The 19505-nt window shown below is 31.9% G+C and overlaps 1 protein-coding gene across 49 annotated transcripts in view; it reads left to right on the top strand.

Annotated features, from left to right (window-relative positions):
• ADGRL3 (adhesion G protein-coupled receptor L3) overlaps nucleotides 1-19505 on the top strand; it is an 808546-nt gene that overhangs the window by 284197 nt on the left and 504844 nt on the right. For all 49 annotated transcript variants that reach the window (XM_072748899.1, XM_072748903.1, XM_072748906.1 and 46 more), the window contains one exon: nucleotides 9361-9585. In XM_072748899.1, coding sequence (XP_072605000.1) covers nucleotides 9531-9585 — 55 coding nt within the window. In that variant the 5' untranslated portion in view covers nucleotides 9361-9530. The remainder of the gene's footprint in view (nucleotides 1-9360; nucleotides 9586-19505) is intronic.

Here is a 19505-nt window from a genome sequence, read left to right as displayed (position 1 = left end):
ACGTATACCTACATCCAGTTCTAAATCAAGACACGTACATACATGGTTTGTTTCTTCCAGGTTGTATTTGACTTGAGTGTTAGGAAATCTACATCTATAAAGTTAAATAGTACAGTTATAGTTTGTTATATGGTAGTAATGCATTGCCAAATGTATATAAGTACCATTGTATCTAAAAGTGTTGTGATTCTCTGGAATCATATTTGATCTCAAATAGCATTATAGCCACTAAGCAGTGTTAGGAAAGTTTGGAATCCTGACAAAAGTGTCATGTCATGAAAATGTGAAGACTGCATTATCTTTGTGTAGTGTCATGTTAGGTACTATCTAAATACTAGTTAGTTCATTAATGTAATGATTCATGTAATATCTCTATTCCAGTTAGTATATGTATTAACTCAGGCTCTTTATTTCAAACCAGAGATCATTTACACAAGTTAAATTCAGAACAAAATATTGAAGTGTTTAGAAGAAATAGAGGATCATAAAATGTTTTGGAATATATTCACTATAAAGATTTTTTTAAAGATTTTATTTATTTATTCATGATAGAGAGAGAGAGAAAGAGAGAGGCAGAGACACAGGCAGAGGGAGAAGCAGGCTCCATGCCGGGAGCCCGAGGCGGGACTCGATCCCAGGACTCCAGGACTGTGCCCTGGGCCAAAGGCAGGCACCAAACCACTGAGCCACCCAGGGATCCCCTGTAAAGATTTTTTCATTCTTTAAAGACAGTACCTGCAGTAATTTTTATGTATTTATATAATGTTTATATAATGTTTAACTTATATAATGTTTAGCTTTTATATATTACAAAACTCTGACACATTTCAGTCATATCTTCACATTCTAGCCTAATTACCTTTCTCTTCTTGCAGGTCTTCTAGATCTTCCAAGCTTGATTATTTCCTCTATTTTTTAAACTCTCTTCTTTATGATATTTGGATTTATATTTTATTATTTGTATTTCCTGTTATCTGTTCCCCTCCTCTATCCTGCTTCTGCATTGTTCTCTTCCTACTCTTCCTTCTCTTCATCTTTCTACAATGCAAGAATCATGCCATATATATGTTACGTGTGTGTGTGTGTGTGTGTGTGTGTGTATCCTATTACCAAAAATAGTTTATATTGTTTGTATTTACTGAAGATCTCTTGGTACACTTTGCCAAAGAAACACATGTGGAAGATGATTGTTTCTGTCCTCTGAATGTCCAAAGGAATCTAGTACCATTTAAGAAAGTATTTATTACTACATTATTCAGCTCCTAATTGCCACTCGATAAATACTTTAAAAAAATTGATGCAAATAATTTATTCACACACAATTGTAGGTATGTAGTTGAATATTCACCTTGCTCCAGTTTTTTTTATGAGAAAGTCAATTTTTATATGATTCTAAAAAGAAATTCATGCATAAGAATTTTATAGTTTTCATGTCTCCCTTCTTTTCCTCATCTCTGAAACTGTGTCTCCTGATCGTTTTCTCCAATGAAAAGGAAGAGAATTTTCTCACCACTAGCTAGTATTGATCCCTCTATCATTTATCTATAGTATCATAATTTATTGGATACTGTGTACTTGATCCAATGCTAGACAGTAAGAATATAAAGAAGTTGGGGCAGCCCTGGGTGGCTCAGAGGTTTAGCAATGCCTTCAGCCTGGGGTGTGGTCCTGGAGACCTGGGATCAAGTTAACTTGTTGGGCTCCCTGCATGGACCCTGCTTCTCCCTCTGCCTGTGTCTCTGCCTCTCTCTCTCTCTCTCTCTCTCTCTCTCTGTGACTCTCATGAATAAATAAATAAAATCTTAAAAAAAAAAGAAGTTGTTTAATTGCAGTTTGAAGAATGAATGAAGTTATAAGAAAGGGGATGGAGGCTTGAAGATGAGAAAAGACAGCACATTCGAGAGTCTGCAAGTACCCTAGGATGGCTAAGGTACAGGGTCCTCTGTGAAACATAGTAGGACCAATCAAAAGTTAGTGGAATGTATGTGATTCATCTGTATAGCTAGCACTCTTTCCTTTTTTGTGTTCGTAGGTTTTTTTGTTTGTTTTGGTTTTTTAATCTATGTAAGTTTTTAATTTTTTTAAGTTTCAAAAAAATTCAAAGTTTTTAAGATTTATTTGTGGGAGGAGAGAGCTAGAGAGAGAGAGAGAGAGCAAGAGTGTGTACAGGAGGGCAGAGGGAGACAGGCATACTCCCCACTGAGCAGGACCCCAATGTAGGGCTGGATCCTGAGATCTTATCTGAGCCTAAATCAAGAGTCAGATGCTTAACCAACTGAGCCACCCAGGTGCCTCAACATTTTTTAAGATTTTATTTTAATTCCAGTTAGTTTACAGTGTTCTATTAGTTTCAGGTATTCAGTGTGGTTAATTTAACACTTCCATATATTACTCAGTGCTCATCACAATCATCTCATTTCTTAATCTCATCACCTATTTATCCCATCCCCCACCTCCGTAGATAAGTACTTTTTTTTTTGATAAGTACTTTTTAATTGTAATATAGTAGTATAATGGTTTTTGACTCCATAAATACAGAAAAGACCCTTAAAACTTATTCGAATGCTTTTGTTTGAAGAGTTAAACTATTAAGACAAAATGTTTAATCTTTAAAATCAGTTTGATAAAAGGACCAAAGCTAATAGTATACCCACATGCACCTTCTTGGTTAAGAAATAATAGACAAGTCTTTTTGCAAGAACCAAGAAAACTTTAAGAGAAACAGAATACTAAGAGGTTTCAGAAACCGTCAATTATTACTGACCTTTAAAATACATATATATTTTAAAATATACATATATATGTATATATACACTCATTATAAACTACTGTAATTTATTTTTATTTTTATTTTTTTTTTGCTGCTACCCACTGATGATCACACCAGACATTTCAATGATTTGTAATTTGGGGAATCCGTCTTATAGTCTGATGTTTTGTTGTGCTGCCCTGCTTCTTTTTTCCTGAGAGTTAACTATTTCATAGAGCTTCCGTTCACATCAGAAGGAGTCTTCCATGTAGAACTGCTTTTCGAAAGGCACTTTTGGCAGAAAAGGTCACCTGTCATTTCATAGGACATGGACTATGAAGCATTGCTGTATATGTGCTTATGATTATGTAATACTAATAAATCATAGAAATCTTATACTCTTAAATTTGAATAATGAGCATTAAAGCCTCTCATCTAAGCATCTATGCATGACTAAGTAGGTGAAATATGTTTTCCAGCCTTATTAAATTAATATTTCTCAAAAATACTTTGTTTGCTCTTTTTGGTTACAACGGATGGTTCTTATATGCAAATGTAGTGAGCTGTGTGCACATGAATCATTTTATCTAGATGCTCTGTAGCAGACAGTTACTTGTTAAGGTAGTGACAGATGATAAAATAAAATAGCTAATCTCCTTTATATTACTTTTCATAAGTTTACATATGTCAGTTTGAGGTCACAAAAAAGATAATTTATGGAGAAGAATTGTGATAAATATTTGATTTCTTAATGTAATTTCTTCTTTTAATGTAATTTCAAATCATTTAAATTTCCAAATTCATTTACTAACTTTGGAAGAATACTGATAACACCCAAGTGATGTTTATAAACACTTCTAAAGTCAGGTTGTTTGTTTTGTTTTGTTTTCCTTTGAGTAATAACTATAATTTTTCGTTATGGAATGAAGGGTAAAAATCAATGTTAAACGAGAAACTCCTGTATTGTAATTAGCAATGGGGTTGTAGGACCATAAACCAGTTAATTATTAAAATAGCCATATGTACCAAACTTGTACAAAAAGTAATCTCTCAAACAGTCCTATATGGTAGAAAGAAGCTAATTGGCAAAATAAAATATGGATTAACTGAAATTTATAAAGTTCATATGGAGTAAGTTTGTAGTTATATATTACTTGGGAAACTGTACAAATATTACAAAAAGGATATAGTATCTTGTATAGATTATTGTGAAGGGAAAAGTATAATAATAGAATGCAATTTTCCTTGGAAAAAGATTGAGAGTGAATTGTCTTACAGAAATGTGATTAAGAGTAACTGAAATGAAGGCAAGAATTCCAAGATGAATAGCATTCAGATTATAATACTAATATCAATTTGGAGTATAGAAAGGAAGCAAATATACAGTAAAAATGAAAGCTTTCAAGTATGATCTAAGAGGGGTATATAAAAAACTTGAATTGGAGAAACAAATTATGACACTTGAATTTAAGGTGAGAATTTCCCCAATGTAAAATCAATGTTGGTTTAAAAGAACTTTGTGCTTCAGAAATAACAAAAGTTCAAACACCTTCAGAGTTTAAATGTGTTAAATGGGAGTATAAGTTAGTCTGAATCCAACAAATAAGGAATGCCTTTCTGTGTAGTTTATGAGAAAAGGCTTTAGTTATATAAAACATTTGTAGAATATTTTTTCATGTTGTGATTTTTTTCTAACTTTTAATGAAACTGCAGTGAAATCACACACTTTCATAATAATTATAATCTTAAATATTAATGATGTAAATCAGGACACTTTTATCAACCTCACTTTTTAATTTTGAATATTTGAAGAGCTATGAAGTTGGCAGTTTTGTTTGAGGACATATAAACTCCCAAGTACCTAATCAAGGACTACAGTAGAATATATTCTTTCCCAATTTTGGAGAGGGTAACAGGCAAAACTGTTTGCCATATTGTGGTAATCTTTGATAAAAATTAGAAATGCCATCTTTCAAGAATGATTAAAACATTAGTGTGTTGATTCCTTATTGGAAATTAGTGTCATAAGTAATAAATTTGATAAAAGAGAAACACTGAAAATTCTTCTTATGAAACCTCACATTGTTTAGTTCAGCTATAGAATCTCAAGGAGAGCGTGCACACTTCAAACTGTGCTGTTAGTCACCTAACCATATACGTGAGAGGGGTAGAGATTGGGTATCTGATTTATCCCTCAATTTTGAAGAATAAAGAAAACAACAGAAATTAGTAAATGATAGACACACTGACAGGCATACACAATCCTTGATAGTCTCTGTATCACACAATAATTTATATTATCTCTAAATCTCACAACCAACTTGCAGGGTTAATATTGTTCTTTTATAGTTGAAGAAAAAGATGCAGAAAGGTAGGCAAACTTGCCCTAGCAGCATAATATTAGGTCAGCATAATTTTTTAAATTGAATTACAGTTGCCTTGCAAAGTTACAATAGTTTCATGTGTAAAGTATATTGATTGGATGAGTCTATGTTATATGATGCTCACCACAAGTGTAGCCATCTGTCAGCATACAATGCTGCTGTTACAATACCATTGACCATATTCCTGTGCTGTACCTTTTATCCCTGTGACTTAATTCATTTCATCACGAGGCCTGTATCTCCCACTCCCTTTTGCCCATGTTATCCGTTACCACCCCCCATCCCCTCGCTTGTGGCAACCAACAGTTTGTGTCAAGAGTGATTTTTAAATCCCTTACATTTACAAAAGAAAATCTGACAGCTTTTCATTTTATTTTCCTAGAACATCTCATGTAACACATACTACATTTTGCACAGCACTATAATTATTGATGAATATACCTTTTAGCCTTTATATTTTACTGCAAGTGGTTTTAAAAGGGCTGTCACATTTTAGACTTGTGGCTAACCTCTCCCCACTTGACCCTATAGTATTACAGTGCATGGTACATAGAGAAGGCGAAAGAAATTTTGTTGGAGATGGAAATGTATTTTGAAGTTGATTTGTTAAATGCTTTATTCATTAGTACACCTTTTTTTTTTTTTTTAATGAGTAATTGTCCTGTTATATGTGACTTAATGAGTCCCTAATGCCTTTTCTTGGTTTTTCTTCTCTCTGTGTTTTTGAAGAACTTTGTTTCAGAAATATTTTGAGTGGAAATCCCTTTCAGATGAAACTCATTGTTTTGGTAGTTAATAACATATAAATTAGGAAAAAAATCATCCCAGGAAGTTTTTTTTATGTTTTCCTTTTATATTAGTATGCAAACAGTAATGGTAAATCTTTCTATAGGTTATGAATATTCTCTTCTCTCAAATTATGTATTAAAATTTATATTGCTTAATTATTGCCATTTTGTTCAATGTGCCCCCAAATTAGCACATTATTTTGGGGCTCTGGGTGAATGGTAGTCAGGTGGTGATGCTGGATTGTAAGAACATGCTACCCTCTAGTCACATAATAGCTTCTGTTCTTCTCAATTCCTTTCCCCACCTCTGTTGACACAATACTCATGAAAACAAATTCCTGTGCTCAAATCCAATGTGAAATATCCTAGTAGACGTGGTTTTGTGTCCTGTTGTGATATCCTAAATTATTATTAATAAATAATATGCATTTCTTATCCTTTCTATAAAGTCACTTTCTCTCACTGTTTTCATCAATGTGGAAATACATAAAGTATTCTGGTTTTCAGGAAAACCAGACTTCACAATAGCAATACTCCTATTTCTACATGGAAATAATCCTCCCTGTCCCTAAAAGACACAATGTTAGAATTAGGCTAGTTTTCTTTTTAAACATGTCTTTTCTTTTTGTCCCTCTGCTCCTACGTACTGTATCCATGCTGTTCCTCCATTCTTCACAATCTAATAACATATTTAAGAAACACCTGGTGCCTGCCTTTGGCCCAGGGCGCGATCCTGGAGACCCGGGATCGAATCCCACGTCGGGCTCCCGGTGCATGGAACCTGCTTCTCCCTCTGCCTGTGACTCTGCCTCTCTCTCTCTCTCTCTGTGACTATCATAAATAAATAAAAAATTAAAAAAAAAAAAAAGAAACACCTGTGGTTTTTTTTTTTTTTTTGGAAAATAGCTACGTTGTTCCCTTTCTTTGCACAATTAATATAACTCTCCTCCTATATTTTCTTATTCATTTCTACTATAGAGAGAGCAAAGAATATTGGTTTAGAATTAGACATTTGGTTTGAAATTCTTGCTGCATAACATTTCTGATTTTCCTCCTCAGTAAACATGAGACGGTATTATCTACTTTATAGATTTGTATGGAGAATTAAATCAGATAATTGTATAATATACAGAACATTGCTTGGCATATGATAGGTAATAGAATCATGTTTATTCTTCTCTTCTTTATCTTGTGAATTCACTTCCTATGTTCTGTTTTAACCACTACAGTGTGAGTTGTGAAAAAAATTGTTCTACTTAATCTGCATGCTCGGTATCTACTTTGGTTAATATTTTGTGTATATTTTTCAATTAATGAATAAATGATTCACCTAGTAGCTACCCACAGTTATTTCCAGTGGCAAAGTATTTCTATATATATTTATATATGTGTTAGTGTATGTCTATATGCCTACACACATCTAACACCAATTTTTGACCTCTACTCAGTGGAGAAACACAGTAACTGAATGTTGAGAGTAAGGAGACATTGTTTACTTGTTGATGTGTCAATCAATTTTAGTGTTCTTCTTTAAATGTCCATTAATTATTACATGAGTTTTAATGAAATTTTAAATTAACAATTTTTTCAAAAGTTAATTTTGGAAAAAGTTATTTATGGCAATTGAGAAGTTGTGAATAATTTCCTGTAAGTCAGAATGCGAATGAGAAAAATGAAAATGTTTCACTATTCCTTTTCACATAGTTTTTTTTTTATCTCAACCACTTTTTTCTCATCAATGCTTTTCCTATTTGTAAAAGTGAAAATTATGAGATTGTCTATTTTAAGCTTCATTTTCTTACAATGTGTCAGTGATATTATTTATTTTTAATCTGTTGTGTTCAGATTTAGTGTTTTCGGAGCCTGTCTATACAATAATGACTCAATAAATACATTTGAGCTAAATTATTGAATGATCTTACTTCTTATACATGTTAAAAGGATCAATACGTTAAAATGAAGAACTAATGAGATGTATAATAACCATTAAGACATAACACTTAAGCGCTAGACACTATTCAGGGCAGTACGTATTTTTCTGTATTTTACAGAATTCAGGATTCCAAATTTTAGCTCATTTAATGACATACACACATATCAAATAATATTACTCCATTAGCATAGGGAATTGAGGCACTGAGGGCTTAAATGACTTGTCCAAGGTCACAGTATTGGTAGAGCTAGGAATTGAGGTTGGGTGGCCTTGCTCCAGAATCTATGTTCTTAATTACCATGGTATAAATAATAATGCCAGAAATTCACATAAATCTGTGTAATTTTGCCTTATAACTAAGCCAAGTATTTAAGAAATTTTTGGAATTTATTTTGTGAGAATGAGGCTTATTAATATAGTCTTCAGTAAACTATCACTGTTTTGTATAAGCTTTCCCAGAAGTTTATAATATCTATACTCAAAATATGAAATTGTTTTAAGCTATATCAATCACTAGAAGAGAGAGTGAGATGGACAAGGAAAGAGAGAGAGAGAAGGAGAGGAAAAGGAGAACAACGCAGTTTGTACCGATTGATTGTTTTAAAGGTGCTGACTATGAAAGACATCCTCAAAATTTGGGTCATGCTCCCTCAGTATTTTTGCTTCTTAAGATAAATCTGTGCAGTCTTTAAGAGAAGGCAGCAAAATCAGTTCAGTTCAGTAAAATAACGGTCTTACTGCTAAAAGTTTTTTAATGTCTTCCATACATATTTAAAACTTTTAAGCAATATTACTCATCTTAATTGTAAGATCCTGTAGAGTAGTTTGCTTGTTTTATTCAATGTTCTATCCCATATTCCTAGTCCAGTGCTTTATATTTCACTGGGCACTCAATAAACCTCTTTTGAATGAATTACCCATGTTTGAGCATAATTAATTAGCATAAATTTAGGCTCTTCATAGATCCTTACAAAGATGCTTTGAAAAATAATATAGTTAAAATGGGGAATAATCTTTGAATTGAATTTCAGGCCTGGAATGAAAGTAAGACTCATACATTTAATTTTTTGTTTGTTTGTTTTAAACTTATAGTAATGGTAATGAATGTATTTTTTTTCTTTTTACTATACTAATGTTAGTAAAAATGACATTTGTTGAAAATGTTTGGACAAAGTAAGTCCCAAGTCTATTTATACACATTAACAAAGTATAAAAATTAAATACTAATTTGTTGTTATACAAATTGATATTGCATATTCATATTAATTTATCCAGGGTAGCTGAATTATTTATTTCAGTCCGTTTTGAGATTGGGAAATAAACCTATGGTGATGCATGCATAAATTCTATCCTCTAGCGTTACTCATTTTTATATATGATGCCTGTGTAAGTTACAGTGAAGAAGGGAGAGAGGTATACAGGTATACTAGTCAGCAAATAAATCTTCAAAGAATTAAGATGAAAAAACGTGTATTTGATAACCCATTCTTTTCTCCTTGTTTGCAGGATTCAAATTTTGGATACTGGTGTTTCTATTTTTGAGGAATTTTTTGTTTGAGGGATTTTTTTTTTTAAATCATCGATCTTGGAGTACAGAAGAGGAACCAGAAAGACACATTTCATTTCACATTGGGAACGCTCGCTTTTGAGGCACTTTCACACCCGAGTACATAGCCATGTGGCCATCACAGCTACTAGTCTTCATGATGCTTGTAGCACCAGTCATTCAAGGTAAGACCTTCAATTAGATTTTTGTGTGAAGCTTAATGTTGTCTCTATTTGCTCTAGATCCTTTCTTCTAAATCTTTGCTCAGTGATTTAGCAGCTTTTGCCTATGATATATTAATAGAAGTTAAATTTTGCAGGCCATGATATGTGCCATGAGCTGCAATAAACACAACTTTGAATTTGATTTCTGAAAGTAGCTCTTGAAATATATGTATAACCAAATATTTTTGTTATTTTTAATAACTCTTGCATGTTTTATTATTGGCTTTTACCACACATATGGAAAATCAGCTAAATTATTAACTATACCATTTATTCTGAATTTTTTGGCTTTCATTTTTTGTAATTAAAATACTTTTTAATTTAATAAGCATATCTATTTGAAAGACAGAAAAAAACAAAAATCTGCTTTCCCAAACCAAGTTCCTATTTATTTCTCAGTGTTGGCTACTCTTCAATCTTTAATACACAGAATGCAAACTAAACGTCTCATTTAAATGAAAATTATTTTTTTCATATACCTTTTAATGAAAAAATGCCAATTATATGAACATATGGTGAAAGGAAATTTTACTGAAACATGCTAATCAACTCATAAAAAAACATCTACTTTGTTCATTTAGACATTTTGGTATTTATAGCACAAGTACAATAGTTAAACTTTATAAAAGATAATTATTTAATAAATAAATTCTGTACAACTTAGTGTAATATTCACTGAATCTTTCTAAAAATTGGCAAAGTCTACATTTATATTCCTTATTGACTCTTTAAAGTTTTCTACTAATTGTCATTGGTTTTGCATTAATATGAAAATGGTATAATATAGTAACTACTTCATACATTAATAATATTCTAGCAAAGAAAGAGACATAGCTGTATTTGCCACTGCTCAGAGGTCTCAGCATAGTGTAGTGTAGCAAGTACCTGAAATCAATTTTTAGCCTATATGGCTTACGTTGGTTTTTAATTGACTACAAAAAATATATTGTCATTTTTCAGTGATACAATTCCATATTTGGCCCATATGCTTGTTTCAACATGAATTACATTCTGCTGTCATTGTAAAAACTGGATAAAGTATCTTCCGCGTCTTTTGATGTTTTCTTCTAAAGCTTCCCTGATTTAACACTTTTTAAACAATATATGGTAGTGCTTTTTTAAAGATATGAAAGTAAAACTTCAAGCATCTAGTTTTAAGTGATGTGTATTTGTAAAAAAAAAATTCAAAATGTTTCCTTAATTTATAGAGTGATGGAGCACTCACTTTCACATTCTTAGGCACATATAAAATTTTGTGGTATGAGACAATAAAATAATTACGTCCCTTTAAACAAGTGTTTTTCTAATTATCTGTATATCTAACAATTATTCTAATTAGGTTTTTCACAGTATAAAGATGTCTCACTCATAAAGTTATTTTGAGGATTAAATAAATAGCATACAAAGAGAATCTAGTACAGTGTATGACAAATATTCAGTGCTTGAACATGTTGATTTCCTTAATCATGGTATCTGCCCCTCTAGTTTGTTTTAATGAATATATAACAACCAGAAATTAGCTAACCATGAGAGCTGTTTGATTTGTTGTTAATAATCAGAAAAAAAGGAACTGCTTTTTCTGTCTCTACACACATACATACACAGAATTCATGCTTAAAAAGTCAATCTAAAATTATGCTTGCTAGTGGAATATAGGTTAAAATTGCAAGAACAGACATTGTAAGAGATTCCCTTTTCAGAGGTGAAATTTCTGGTTTCTAAAAACTAACACCTACTGTGTATTTCAGTTGGCCCCAAACATGGCAGAGCCATAGATCATGGGACTTATGTTTGGACCGTATTGAACACCACCACCCTCTTTAAGTAATTCTGAGAAGTATTTAAAAATTCCTAATAAAGCAAATAGAAAATTGGCCTGGTATAAAAAAAATATTTGGGGCTAAAGTAATCCTTGCTGTTGTATGTGAGCTACTTTATCTTATCTCTACTTTGAACCATATGATGCTACACAATATAGAAGCTTTCTATATATAAACCTTATCCTTATTACTTTGAATTAGGAATTTTAAAACTTCACACCAGAGAAAATGCAAGTCTGTTTTGTCTTCCTTCTGTAGAAGGCCTTCTCCACTGCCTTTGTGCCACCACTTCTGACTTGTAAATAGAGGGCTTCATATAAACAGCCTTTTGAGACTCAGCTTGCTCATACATAAAGGAATGTATGTACCTCTGATCAGCGCTGATCTTAGAGGACAGACTTTTTTATTAGAGTCCCTTACAACCTTGTCGTAAAGGAATACCACATAACTGGAAACTTTATAGACAGTTGAATTAAGATGATGTCACAGCTACAGGAGGACATACTCTTGTTTCTGAAACATCCCCTGGTAGCGTCTCCTTGCCTACTCTTGTTGAGATGTCCAACTTCATTTGCACTCCTGACCATAGGGAATTAACTTATCTGGCAATGGCTTGCTCTTTTCTCCAGAGCAAATAATAATGATGACTACTGATTTTATAGCCATAGACTTTAGATGTATTGGTACAATTGACCCTTATAACATTCTTATGGTTTTAATATTACTTACTATTATTATCATTACCAGTTTTTACAGTAAAAACATTGTGGTGCCGAGTGGTAAAGGATCTTGACTGAAGTTACACAACTAGTATTGAGATCCAGAAGAGATTTAAATGCAGGACCTGGCTTCTTGAGCTCTGGTCTTACTCCCAGTAGGTAATCAATCACTATCAAGGCCATTCTTGCCTGCATAGAATCCCATCTTAAATCTTCTGGCCATTTGAGAGAAGATGAAACAGAAATGCAGATCACTTGTTTCTTCCATCTTCTGAGCCCAGACAGATGAGGCCTTGAAGTCTTACATTCCTGAGATAAAATTTCAGCTCTGCTACCTAACTAGCTCTGTAACCATGTTACTTGGTAATAAACTAGTTAACAAATAACCGTTATCACCCAATGTGAGCCAGAAAACTGTGCTAGATCCTAAAGATATGGTAGTAAATAAAAGATTTAATTGTTCCTTCAATAAAGCTAAAGTCACTTAAGATTTTGTAAGCCCACTTTTTTATCTGCAAGAACGACCATTTATTCCATGCAGAGTTATTTGAAGAGATAGATAGAATAAAATATATGTGTAGCTTTTATCATGGAGTTTGGCATTTGGTAGATCTTCCTTATATTTGTCTATCCCTAATGACCTTGAAATGGAGCTAACACTGAACATTAGATGAGGAAAATACCTAATTATCTGGATTCTTACTGTGAGAATTGAAATAAGTTTTTTTCTATTTGACCTTCAACATTTAAGTTTTTCCAATAAATTCTCGATACTAGTTACTATTCAAAATTGTTATCAAGCTGGTATGTATGAAGGCTTAGTACATAATTGTCTATATATAATAATATAGTATATAATTATCAGTTAGGCAGATATGTAGTTGTCAGTGGTAGTAGTATATAACTGCTAATATATCATGGTCAGGGATAAATTTTCTTCATAATTTTCACATAGATAAAATTAGAAACTCAGCTAAGGAATTAATTCTAAATAATGCTTACATTAGTTGAATAATCTCCATATTGTCCTAGAAAGACTGGTCACTATTTGATATAGGAAAACAAACTTAATCAGTACATCCACACTGTATATGTATATAAACGCAATTCTTGGATTTGAAAATGTCTCTGGTTCTGTGTTTATCTGTCCATATTTTATGTCTCTGTGTACCTCCGTATTTCTCCTTTTTTTGTTTTCCATGACTGTGCCCCCTTCCTGTACAGCCGTAAAACCCTTATCTATAATGCAAGGAGAACTGGCAGAAATAAAAAGAAACCACTAAAGCAGATGGCCAGTTTTTTGCTGTTAACTAATGTAGTGTTGCATGAAGATAAAGGTTTTTTTTTTGTTGTTGTTGTTCTATTGGTGTGATTGGGAGCAAGAGAAAAGAAGGGAATTGGAGAACAATAATCCAATAATAACCTGGGCACTTGGGCTCATTGTGAATGGTGATAAAGGGATACCAATGTCCAGTGTGATATGTGGTTTAGGAGATCTGATACTCAAGCCACAATGGATTGGGAGTTGAGAAAGTGGTTGGGGTGCTCAGGTACTTAATTATATCTACTCTTAATTATATTGTGCTTGTGAACTATGTTACAATTGAAGAGATAGAAAATAGGATAATTGGAACTTACTGTGGGTAAAGGCGAACAATATATTTTATGGTACTTTTGCATAAAAAATGGGGTTTTAAAAAATTCTTCTATAACCACCATATGCATACTTTTTTTTCCTGCATGCCTATTTTTTGAAAGTTGCATGTGTATTTATATATTTATGGACTTTATAGGATAACTTGCTTTTTATTATGTTCAAGCATTTAAGTAATAATTATAATTAGCAGGGGCAAAACTTTTGATCATATCCATATATATTTAGTCTAATATGGTTTTGTATAATTTGCATTTTATTATTAAAATCTAATTTTTACAATTATAATACCATTAAATGTACCAGTTATTTAAAATAATACACATATTTTTAAGTTCTAATAAAACGTAAAGCTTGAGAAAATATAAAAATACATTTCACTATATAGCATCTTACGATAGAAGTCTCTTTATGAAGTCATATTTTATTGATTGTGAAAAAGTCAGCTTGACTTTTAAGCTCTGCTTAACTTTGTTATTTTTAGAAATTAATCATCCTTGGAATGTTTATAATGTTTTCATTCCAGATAATTTGTAATTCTCCCAGTGATATCACTATGTTTATGGTCAAATATGTTATACGAAAAAATCTTTTTCATGGTCATGATATATTAGGCTACTGCAAACACATCCAGCATCATTTGCATTATCCACTTGGTACTGAATTTCAAAATACATATTTTGTAAGTTAACTCTAGTCTCTAATATCGCAATATAAGCCACAAATATGCATGGCTGATAGCTTTCCTTTGTTAGAACATGTTCAGACACCTTCCCTACACACTCAGTACGCAGGTTAGCAATGGAAAAGAACTTTCTTTTGTCTTTGCACTACAAAATGTGTTATAGGTGAATTTTATTGTACTGATACTTTATGAGTAACATGTATGTACTGTGAGAGCAAAATAGCATTTTCCTATTTTCAGATTTTACGTCTGATTATTTGGGAGTTTTTAGGACCATATCTTATTTTTTATATTTCATGGCCTTGGAATGGACTAGGGCTGTAATAGGATAGTTATACACTTGAGTGAATTAAAAAACAATTGGACTACATAACATATAAATATCTAATAATTTATTTTCCTCTTCTTTGCATTTTTATTTATTTTTATTCTCAATGTAAGAATAAGTGTTCTTATTCACACATATAATGTCATATAAGCAGCCAAAGTCATAATACATTTTTCATAGTTACTCCCTCCATTCTGATTACTAAATGGTTCTTTAATGACCACTCAAAAAATTGAAATGCAGTAGTTGAAATAGTCTCATTGATTTGTTATATAAATGAGAAACAATATATTGTACTATGATTTTGACAGTTCAGAGTAAGACCCTATTGAAAAACAGGCTCATTTATTCTTTACTTTTTTTTTGAGTTTTTAATTGGTAAAATGAAAACAAATACCTTACATTTTATCAATAATTACATTTTTGTTTTATTTCTGTATTTCCTTTATATTATCATCATAGCAGAATTAGTTTCTTTAAATATAGAAAATTGTTTTCCTATCAAAAAAGAAAAACAACTGTCTTAAATGATGGATTTGATCAAGTAAGCTAGGCTACTTAGGGATTTGCCAGAAAAATATTCTAGTTGTATTTACACAAGAACTGGATACAGGTCTTTGTGCAAAATAGGGTCTCATAATGACATTTGATAAGCTTTCTGTGTTTATTTCATCTATACATAGTTTGTGGTGATCTGAATGTCCTGAAGTCAAGGTTATGGCTTACAGGTAAAGTACAAGCACACAGTTTCATATATCTTTATTTGTCATTACCATTGTTACCTACTTTATTCTCAAAGTAACTCTTCTCATACAAATTTAAGTCAGAAAGCAAAAATCCAAGATTCCCATAACCCATTTATATAATTAACATCAATGCATATTAGATTTTTCTTGCAGTCATATATGTGTGTATGCTTTTTAAATGGAATAATGTTAGAAATAAAATGTGTCCTTCATTTTGACTTAACCTTAAGATGTAGACTGTATTTAATGAAAAAAAGTATAATATTTTGTCATATAAAGGAACCATTGTTTACCTAACCAAATATTAATAGCTCAACAGAGAAGGTCATTAATATTTTGCCATTACCAATAGCACTATAATGTAAAACACCTGTATATAAAAATTGTTTTTATCTTTGTACCCCTAGTAGTAAATCACTTGAGAAATAGAAAGTAAAAAAAAAGAAAAGACTTATTTTTAGGTTCGTTAATAACTATCTTAAGTAAATGTTAAACTGTCAATGCAGACTTGCTTGCTATTAATACAGTTGTTTAAAACAATTCCACAAGTTTTAGCTACTATAATAATGTACAAAGCATAAATAAGAATAAATATTCAAATATTAAGATATTATTTATTAAAGATGAACTTTCTCAGAATTAATGAAAATATTTTTGAGTTCAGATATATGATTCACACATACATATATGAAATGAGTCAAAGCAGCAATGAAATATATGACTTACCTAGGAAATATCCTAGGAGGAAATATATAGAGTTTATGAGAAAAAAAGTCTAAAACATAACTGTGGGTGGGGTTATAAAAGAAGACGTGCAATATACTGTGCTTCTGGATGAAAGGACTGAGTACAGCAATGTTAACAAATATTTCCAATTTATTTTTATTTATTTTTAAAAAGATTTTATTTATTTATTCATGAGAGACAGAGAGAGAGAGAGAGAGAGAGACAGAGACAGAGACACAAGTAGAGGGAGAAACAGGCTCCATGCAGGAAGCCCAACGTAGGACTCAGTCCCGGGACTCCAGGATCATGCCCTGGGCTGAAGGTGGGCGCCAAACTGTTGAGCCACCCAGGGATCTCCTTAAATTACTTTTTATAGATTTTTTACACAACTGCGTTCAAAGTACCCATATAAGCTTTTTTATGTAGAAATTCAACAGAATTACTCTAAATATATATATTGAATATTAAATAAGAGAAAAGCTAGTATAAATGAAAGGAGTAATAGGAAAGCACTTACCCAAATGATCATAAAATCTATATTACACAAGTATAATAATTAGAAATAAAATCTCAAAATAGGCAAATTTATTCCACTATAAAAATGAGATCCATGTAATAGCACTACAATTTATGTTTGTGTTGCAATTCGATATGAATGACACCTTAGAAAATCAAATGTCTAGCAATAGAAGTTGTCAAGTAGGGATCAAATCGATTGTGTGTGTGTGTGTGTGTGTGTGTGTGTGTTTCAAATTATATACTATAAACTTCTGGAGGAAGACCTCTTTGAATTATCCACCTTAATATCCATTTTTGAGCAGTGTATCAGATACTATAAAGTAGGGTACAGTCACAGTATATTCCTGAATTAATACTGGCTTTCAGAGAATGTTTCCTTGTTCACCAAGCATTCCAAGACAGGTAGGTGTTTCTGGTCAGGGTATTTGTATATGGTGAGAAGTAGTGATGGATGTCATTCTTTTGCTCTCACAGTTGTACGTAGAATTAGTCTAATGGGATGAAGCCTTCCAAGTCATTTTCAGGTCGTTGCCATTCAAGTCCTCAGGAAGGGAGAAAATGAGCATTGTGGAGATTGTAATGGAAAATTTTTATGGATGTGTTTGGGAATAGTTCACATTACTTTGTTGTCATTTCCATTAGCTAGAACTCAGCCTCAGAGCTATACCTAAAAAGGAGTCTGAAAGACTTGTCCTCTTGTGATAAAGGAAGATGTTTATAAAAGATACCATGTAGTTAAAAAAAATTGGATTTAAAGCACTAATATATTTATAGATATATAAATGGAGGGTTAAAGGAAGATGTTTATAAAGGATACCATGTAGCTTAAAAAAAACTGGATTTAAAGCACTAATATATTTGTAAATATATAAATGGAGGGTTTTTTTTTACAGTTTTATTAAGATATATTTAACATACCATTAACTCATTTAAAGTATATATATTTCAGGGGATATTAGTGTATGCATAGTTGTGCAACCATCAACACAATCAATTTTAGATCATTATCTATCCAAAAAGAAACCACATACCTTTTAATGGTCACACCTGATTTCCTCTATCTCCAGTTCCTGGAAACCACTAATCTACTTTATATTTCTATGGATTTGCCTATCCTAGACCTTTGTATCAATAGAATCATACACTTTTTGATCTTTTGTGACCTGATTTTTTCACTTAAGAAAGTATTTTCAAAATCTATCCTCGTCAAAACATGTAATATAGTACTTGATTCTTTTTTATTGCCAGATAATATTCTTTTGTGTGAACATGCTACATGTATTTATCAGTTGATAGAAATTTGGATTATTCCTACTTTTGGCTATTCTGCATAATGCTGTCATGAAAATTCATGTACAAGTTTTTGTATGGACATGTTTTTACGTCTCTTGGGTATACACATGGAAGTGAAATTGCTGAGTCACATAATGTTTAGCATTTTGAAGAACTGTTTTCCGGAGTGATTTCACAATTACACATTCCAAACAGCAATGTGAAGCTTCTTATTTCTCCACATACTCACCCACACTGGTTATTGCCTGTCTTTTTCACTTTACTATCCTAGTGAAGATGAAGTATTGTCTCACTGTGATTTTGATTTGCATTTCTTTAATGCATAATGATGTTGAACTTCTTTTCATGTGCTCCTTGGTCATTTGTACACTTTAAGTGGAGAAATACTCAGTCATTTCGTTATAATTAAAAAAAAATAAATTTCTGAGTGTTCTCTAGAGAAATATTTCTTATTAGAAAAGATTGGAGAGGGGGCGCCTGGGTGGTTCAGTTGGTTAAGCATCTGCCTTTGGCTCAGGTCATGATCTTAGGGTGCTGGGATGGAGCCTATATCAGGCTTCCTGCTCAGTGAAGAGCCTGGTTCTCCCTCTCCTTTGCTTTTCCCAACCCCGACTCATGCTCTCTCTCTCTTAAAATAAATAAATAAATCTTTTAAAAAAGAAAAAAGAAAAGACCAGAGAATATTGTTAGAATATATTTAGATTTAAGAGCTCTTTCAGCTGCATATTCTAAGAGAAGCTTAAATCTCATCTGCTTCACATTCACTTTGAAATCATATGCCATTTAACTAGCCTCATGCCTCCTCCCCTTTTACTTACATATTTAATTGCTAGAAGTAGTTCATTAAATCAGGTTTTTATTATAACAAAAACTAATAATTGACAGTGATTGAGATTTCACTTTGATATGTGAATTGTATGGTAGTGACTTACATACAAAACATCAAGGTAATTAATTGAATTCTTCTGATAGTGTTCAATTATTCTTCCCTAAGAACGTGATAAAGAACATTAAACCTAAATCCTCATGGCAAAAATAATTCTATTTTGTTTTAGTCTGAATTCTTGTCGTTGCAAATTTTGGAAATCTTCTTATTTATATATTTTTGTGTCTTCACTCAAATTATATTGTAAACATTGAGTCATTTTATTTCCATAGATTCTTTTTCTCTAATATGTTCTGCAAACTACTTAATGCCTCTTTTACTTCATCTCAAAAAAGTTCTATAATTCATTATGTCTATCAAATCTACATATTGCATAATAGTGACCTTTGGGCCCACTCATATCACAGCTTAAGTATTTTTTTTAAAGCTTTATTTTTTTAATGTAGTCTCAACACCCATGTGGGGCTCGAACTCACAACCCCAAAACCAAGAGTCAGTGCTTTAC

The sequence above is a fragment of the Vulpes vulpes genome, chromosome 2 (genome assembly GCF_048418805.1).
Source record: "Vulpes vulpes isolate BD-2025 chromosome 2, VulVul3, whole genome shotgun sequence".
In the NCBI taxonomy this organism is placed as follows: Eukaryota; Metazoa; Chordata; class Mammalia; order Carnivora; family Canidae; genus Vulpes; species Vulpes vulpes.
This window is presented reverse-complemented; position numbering and strand designations above follow the sequence as displayed.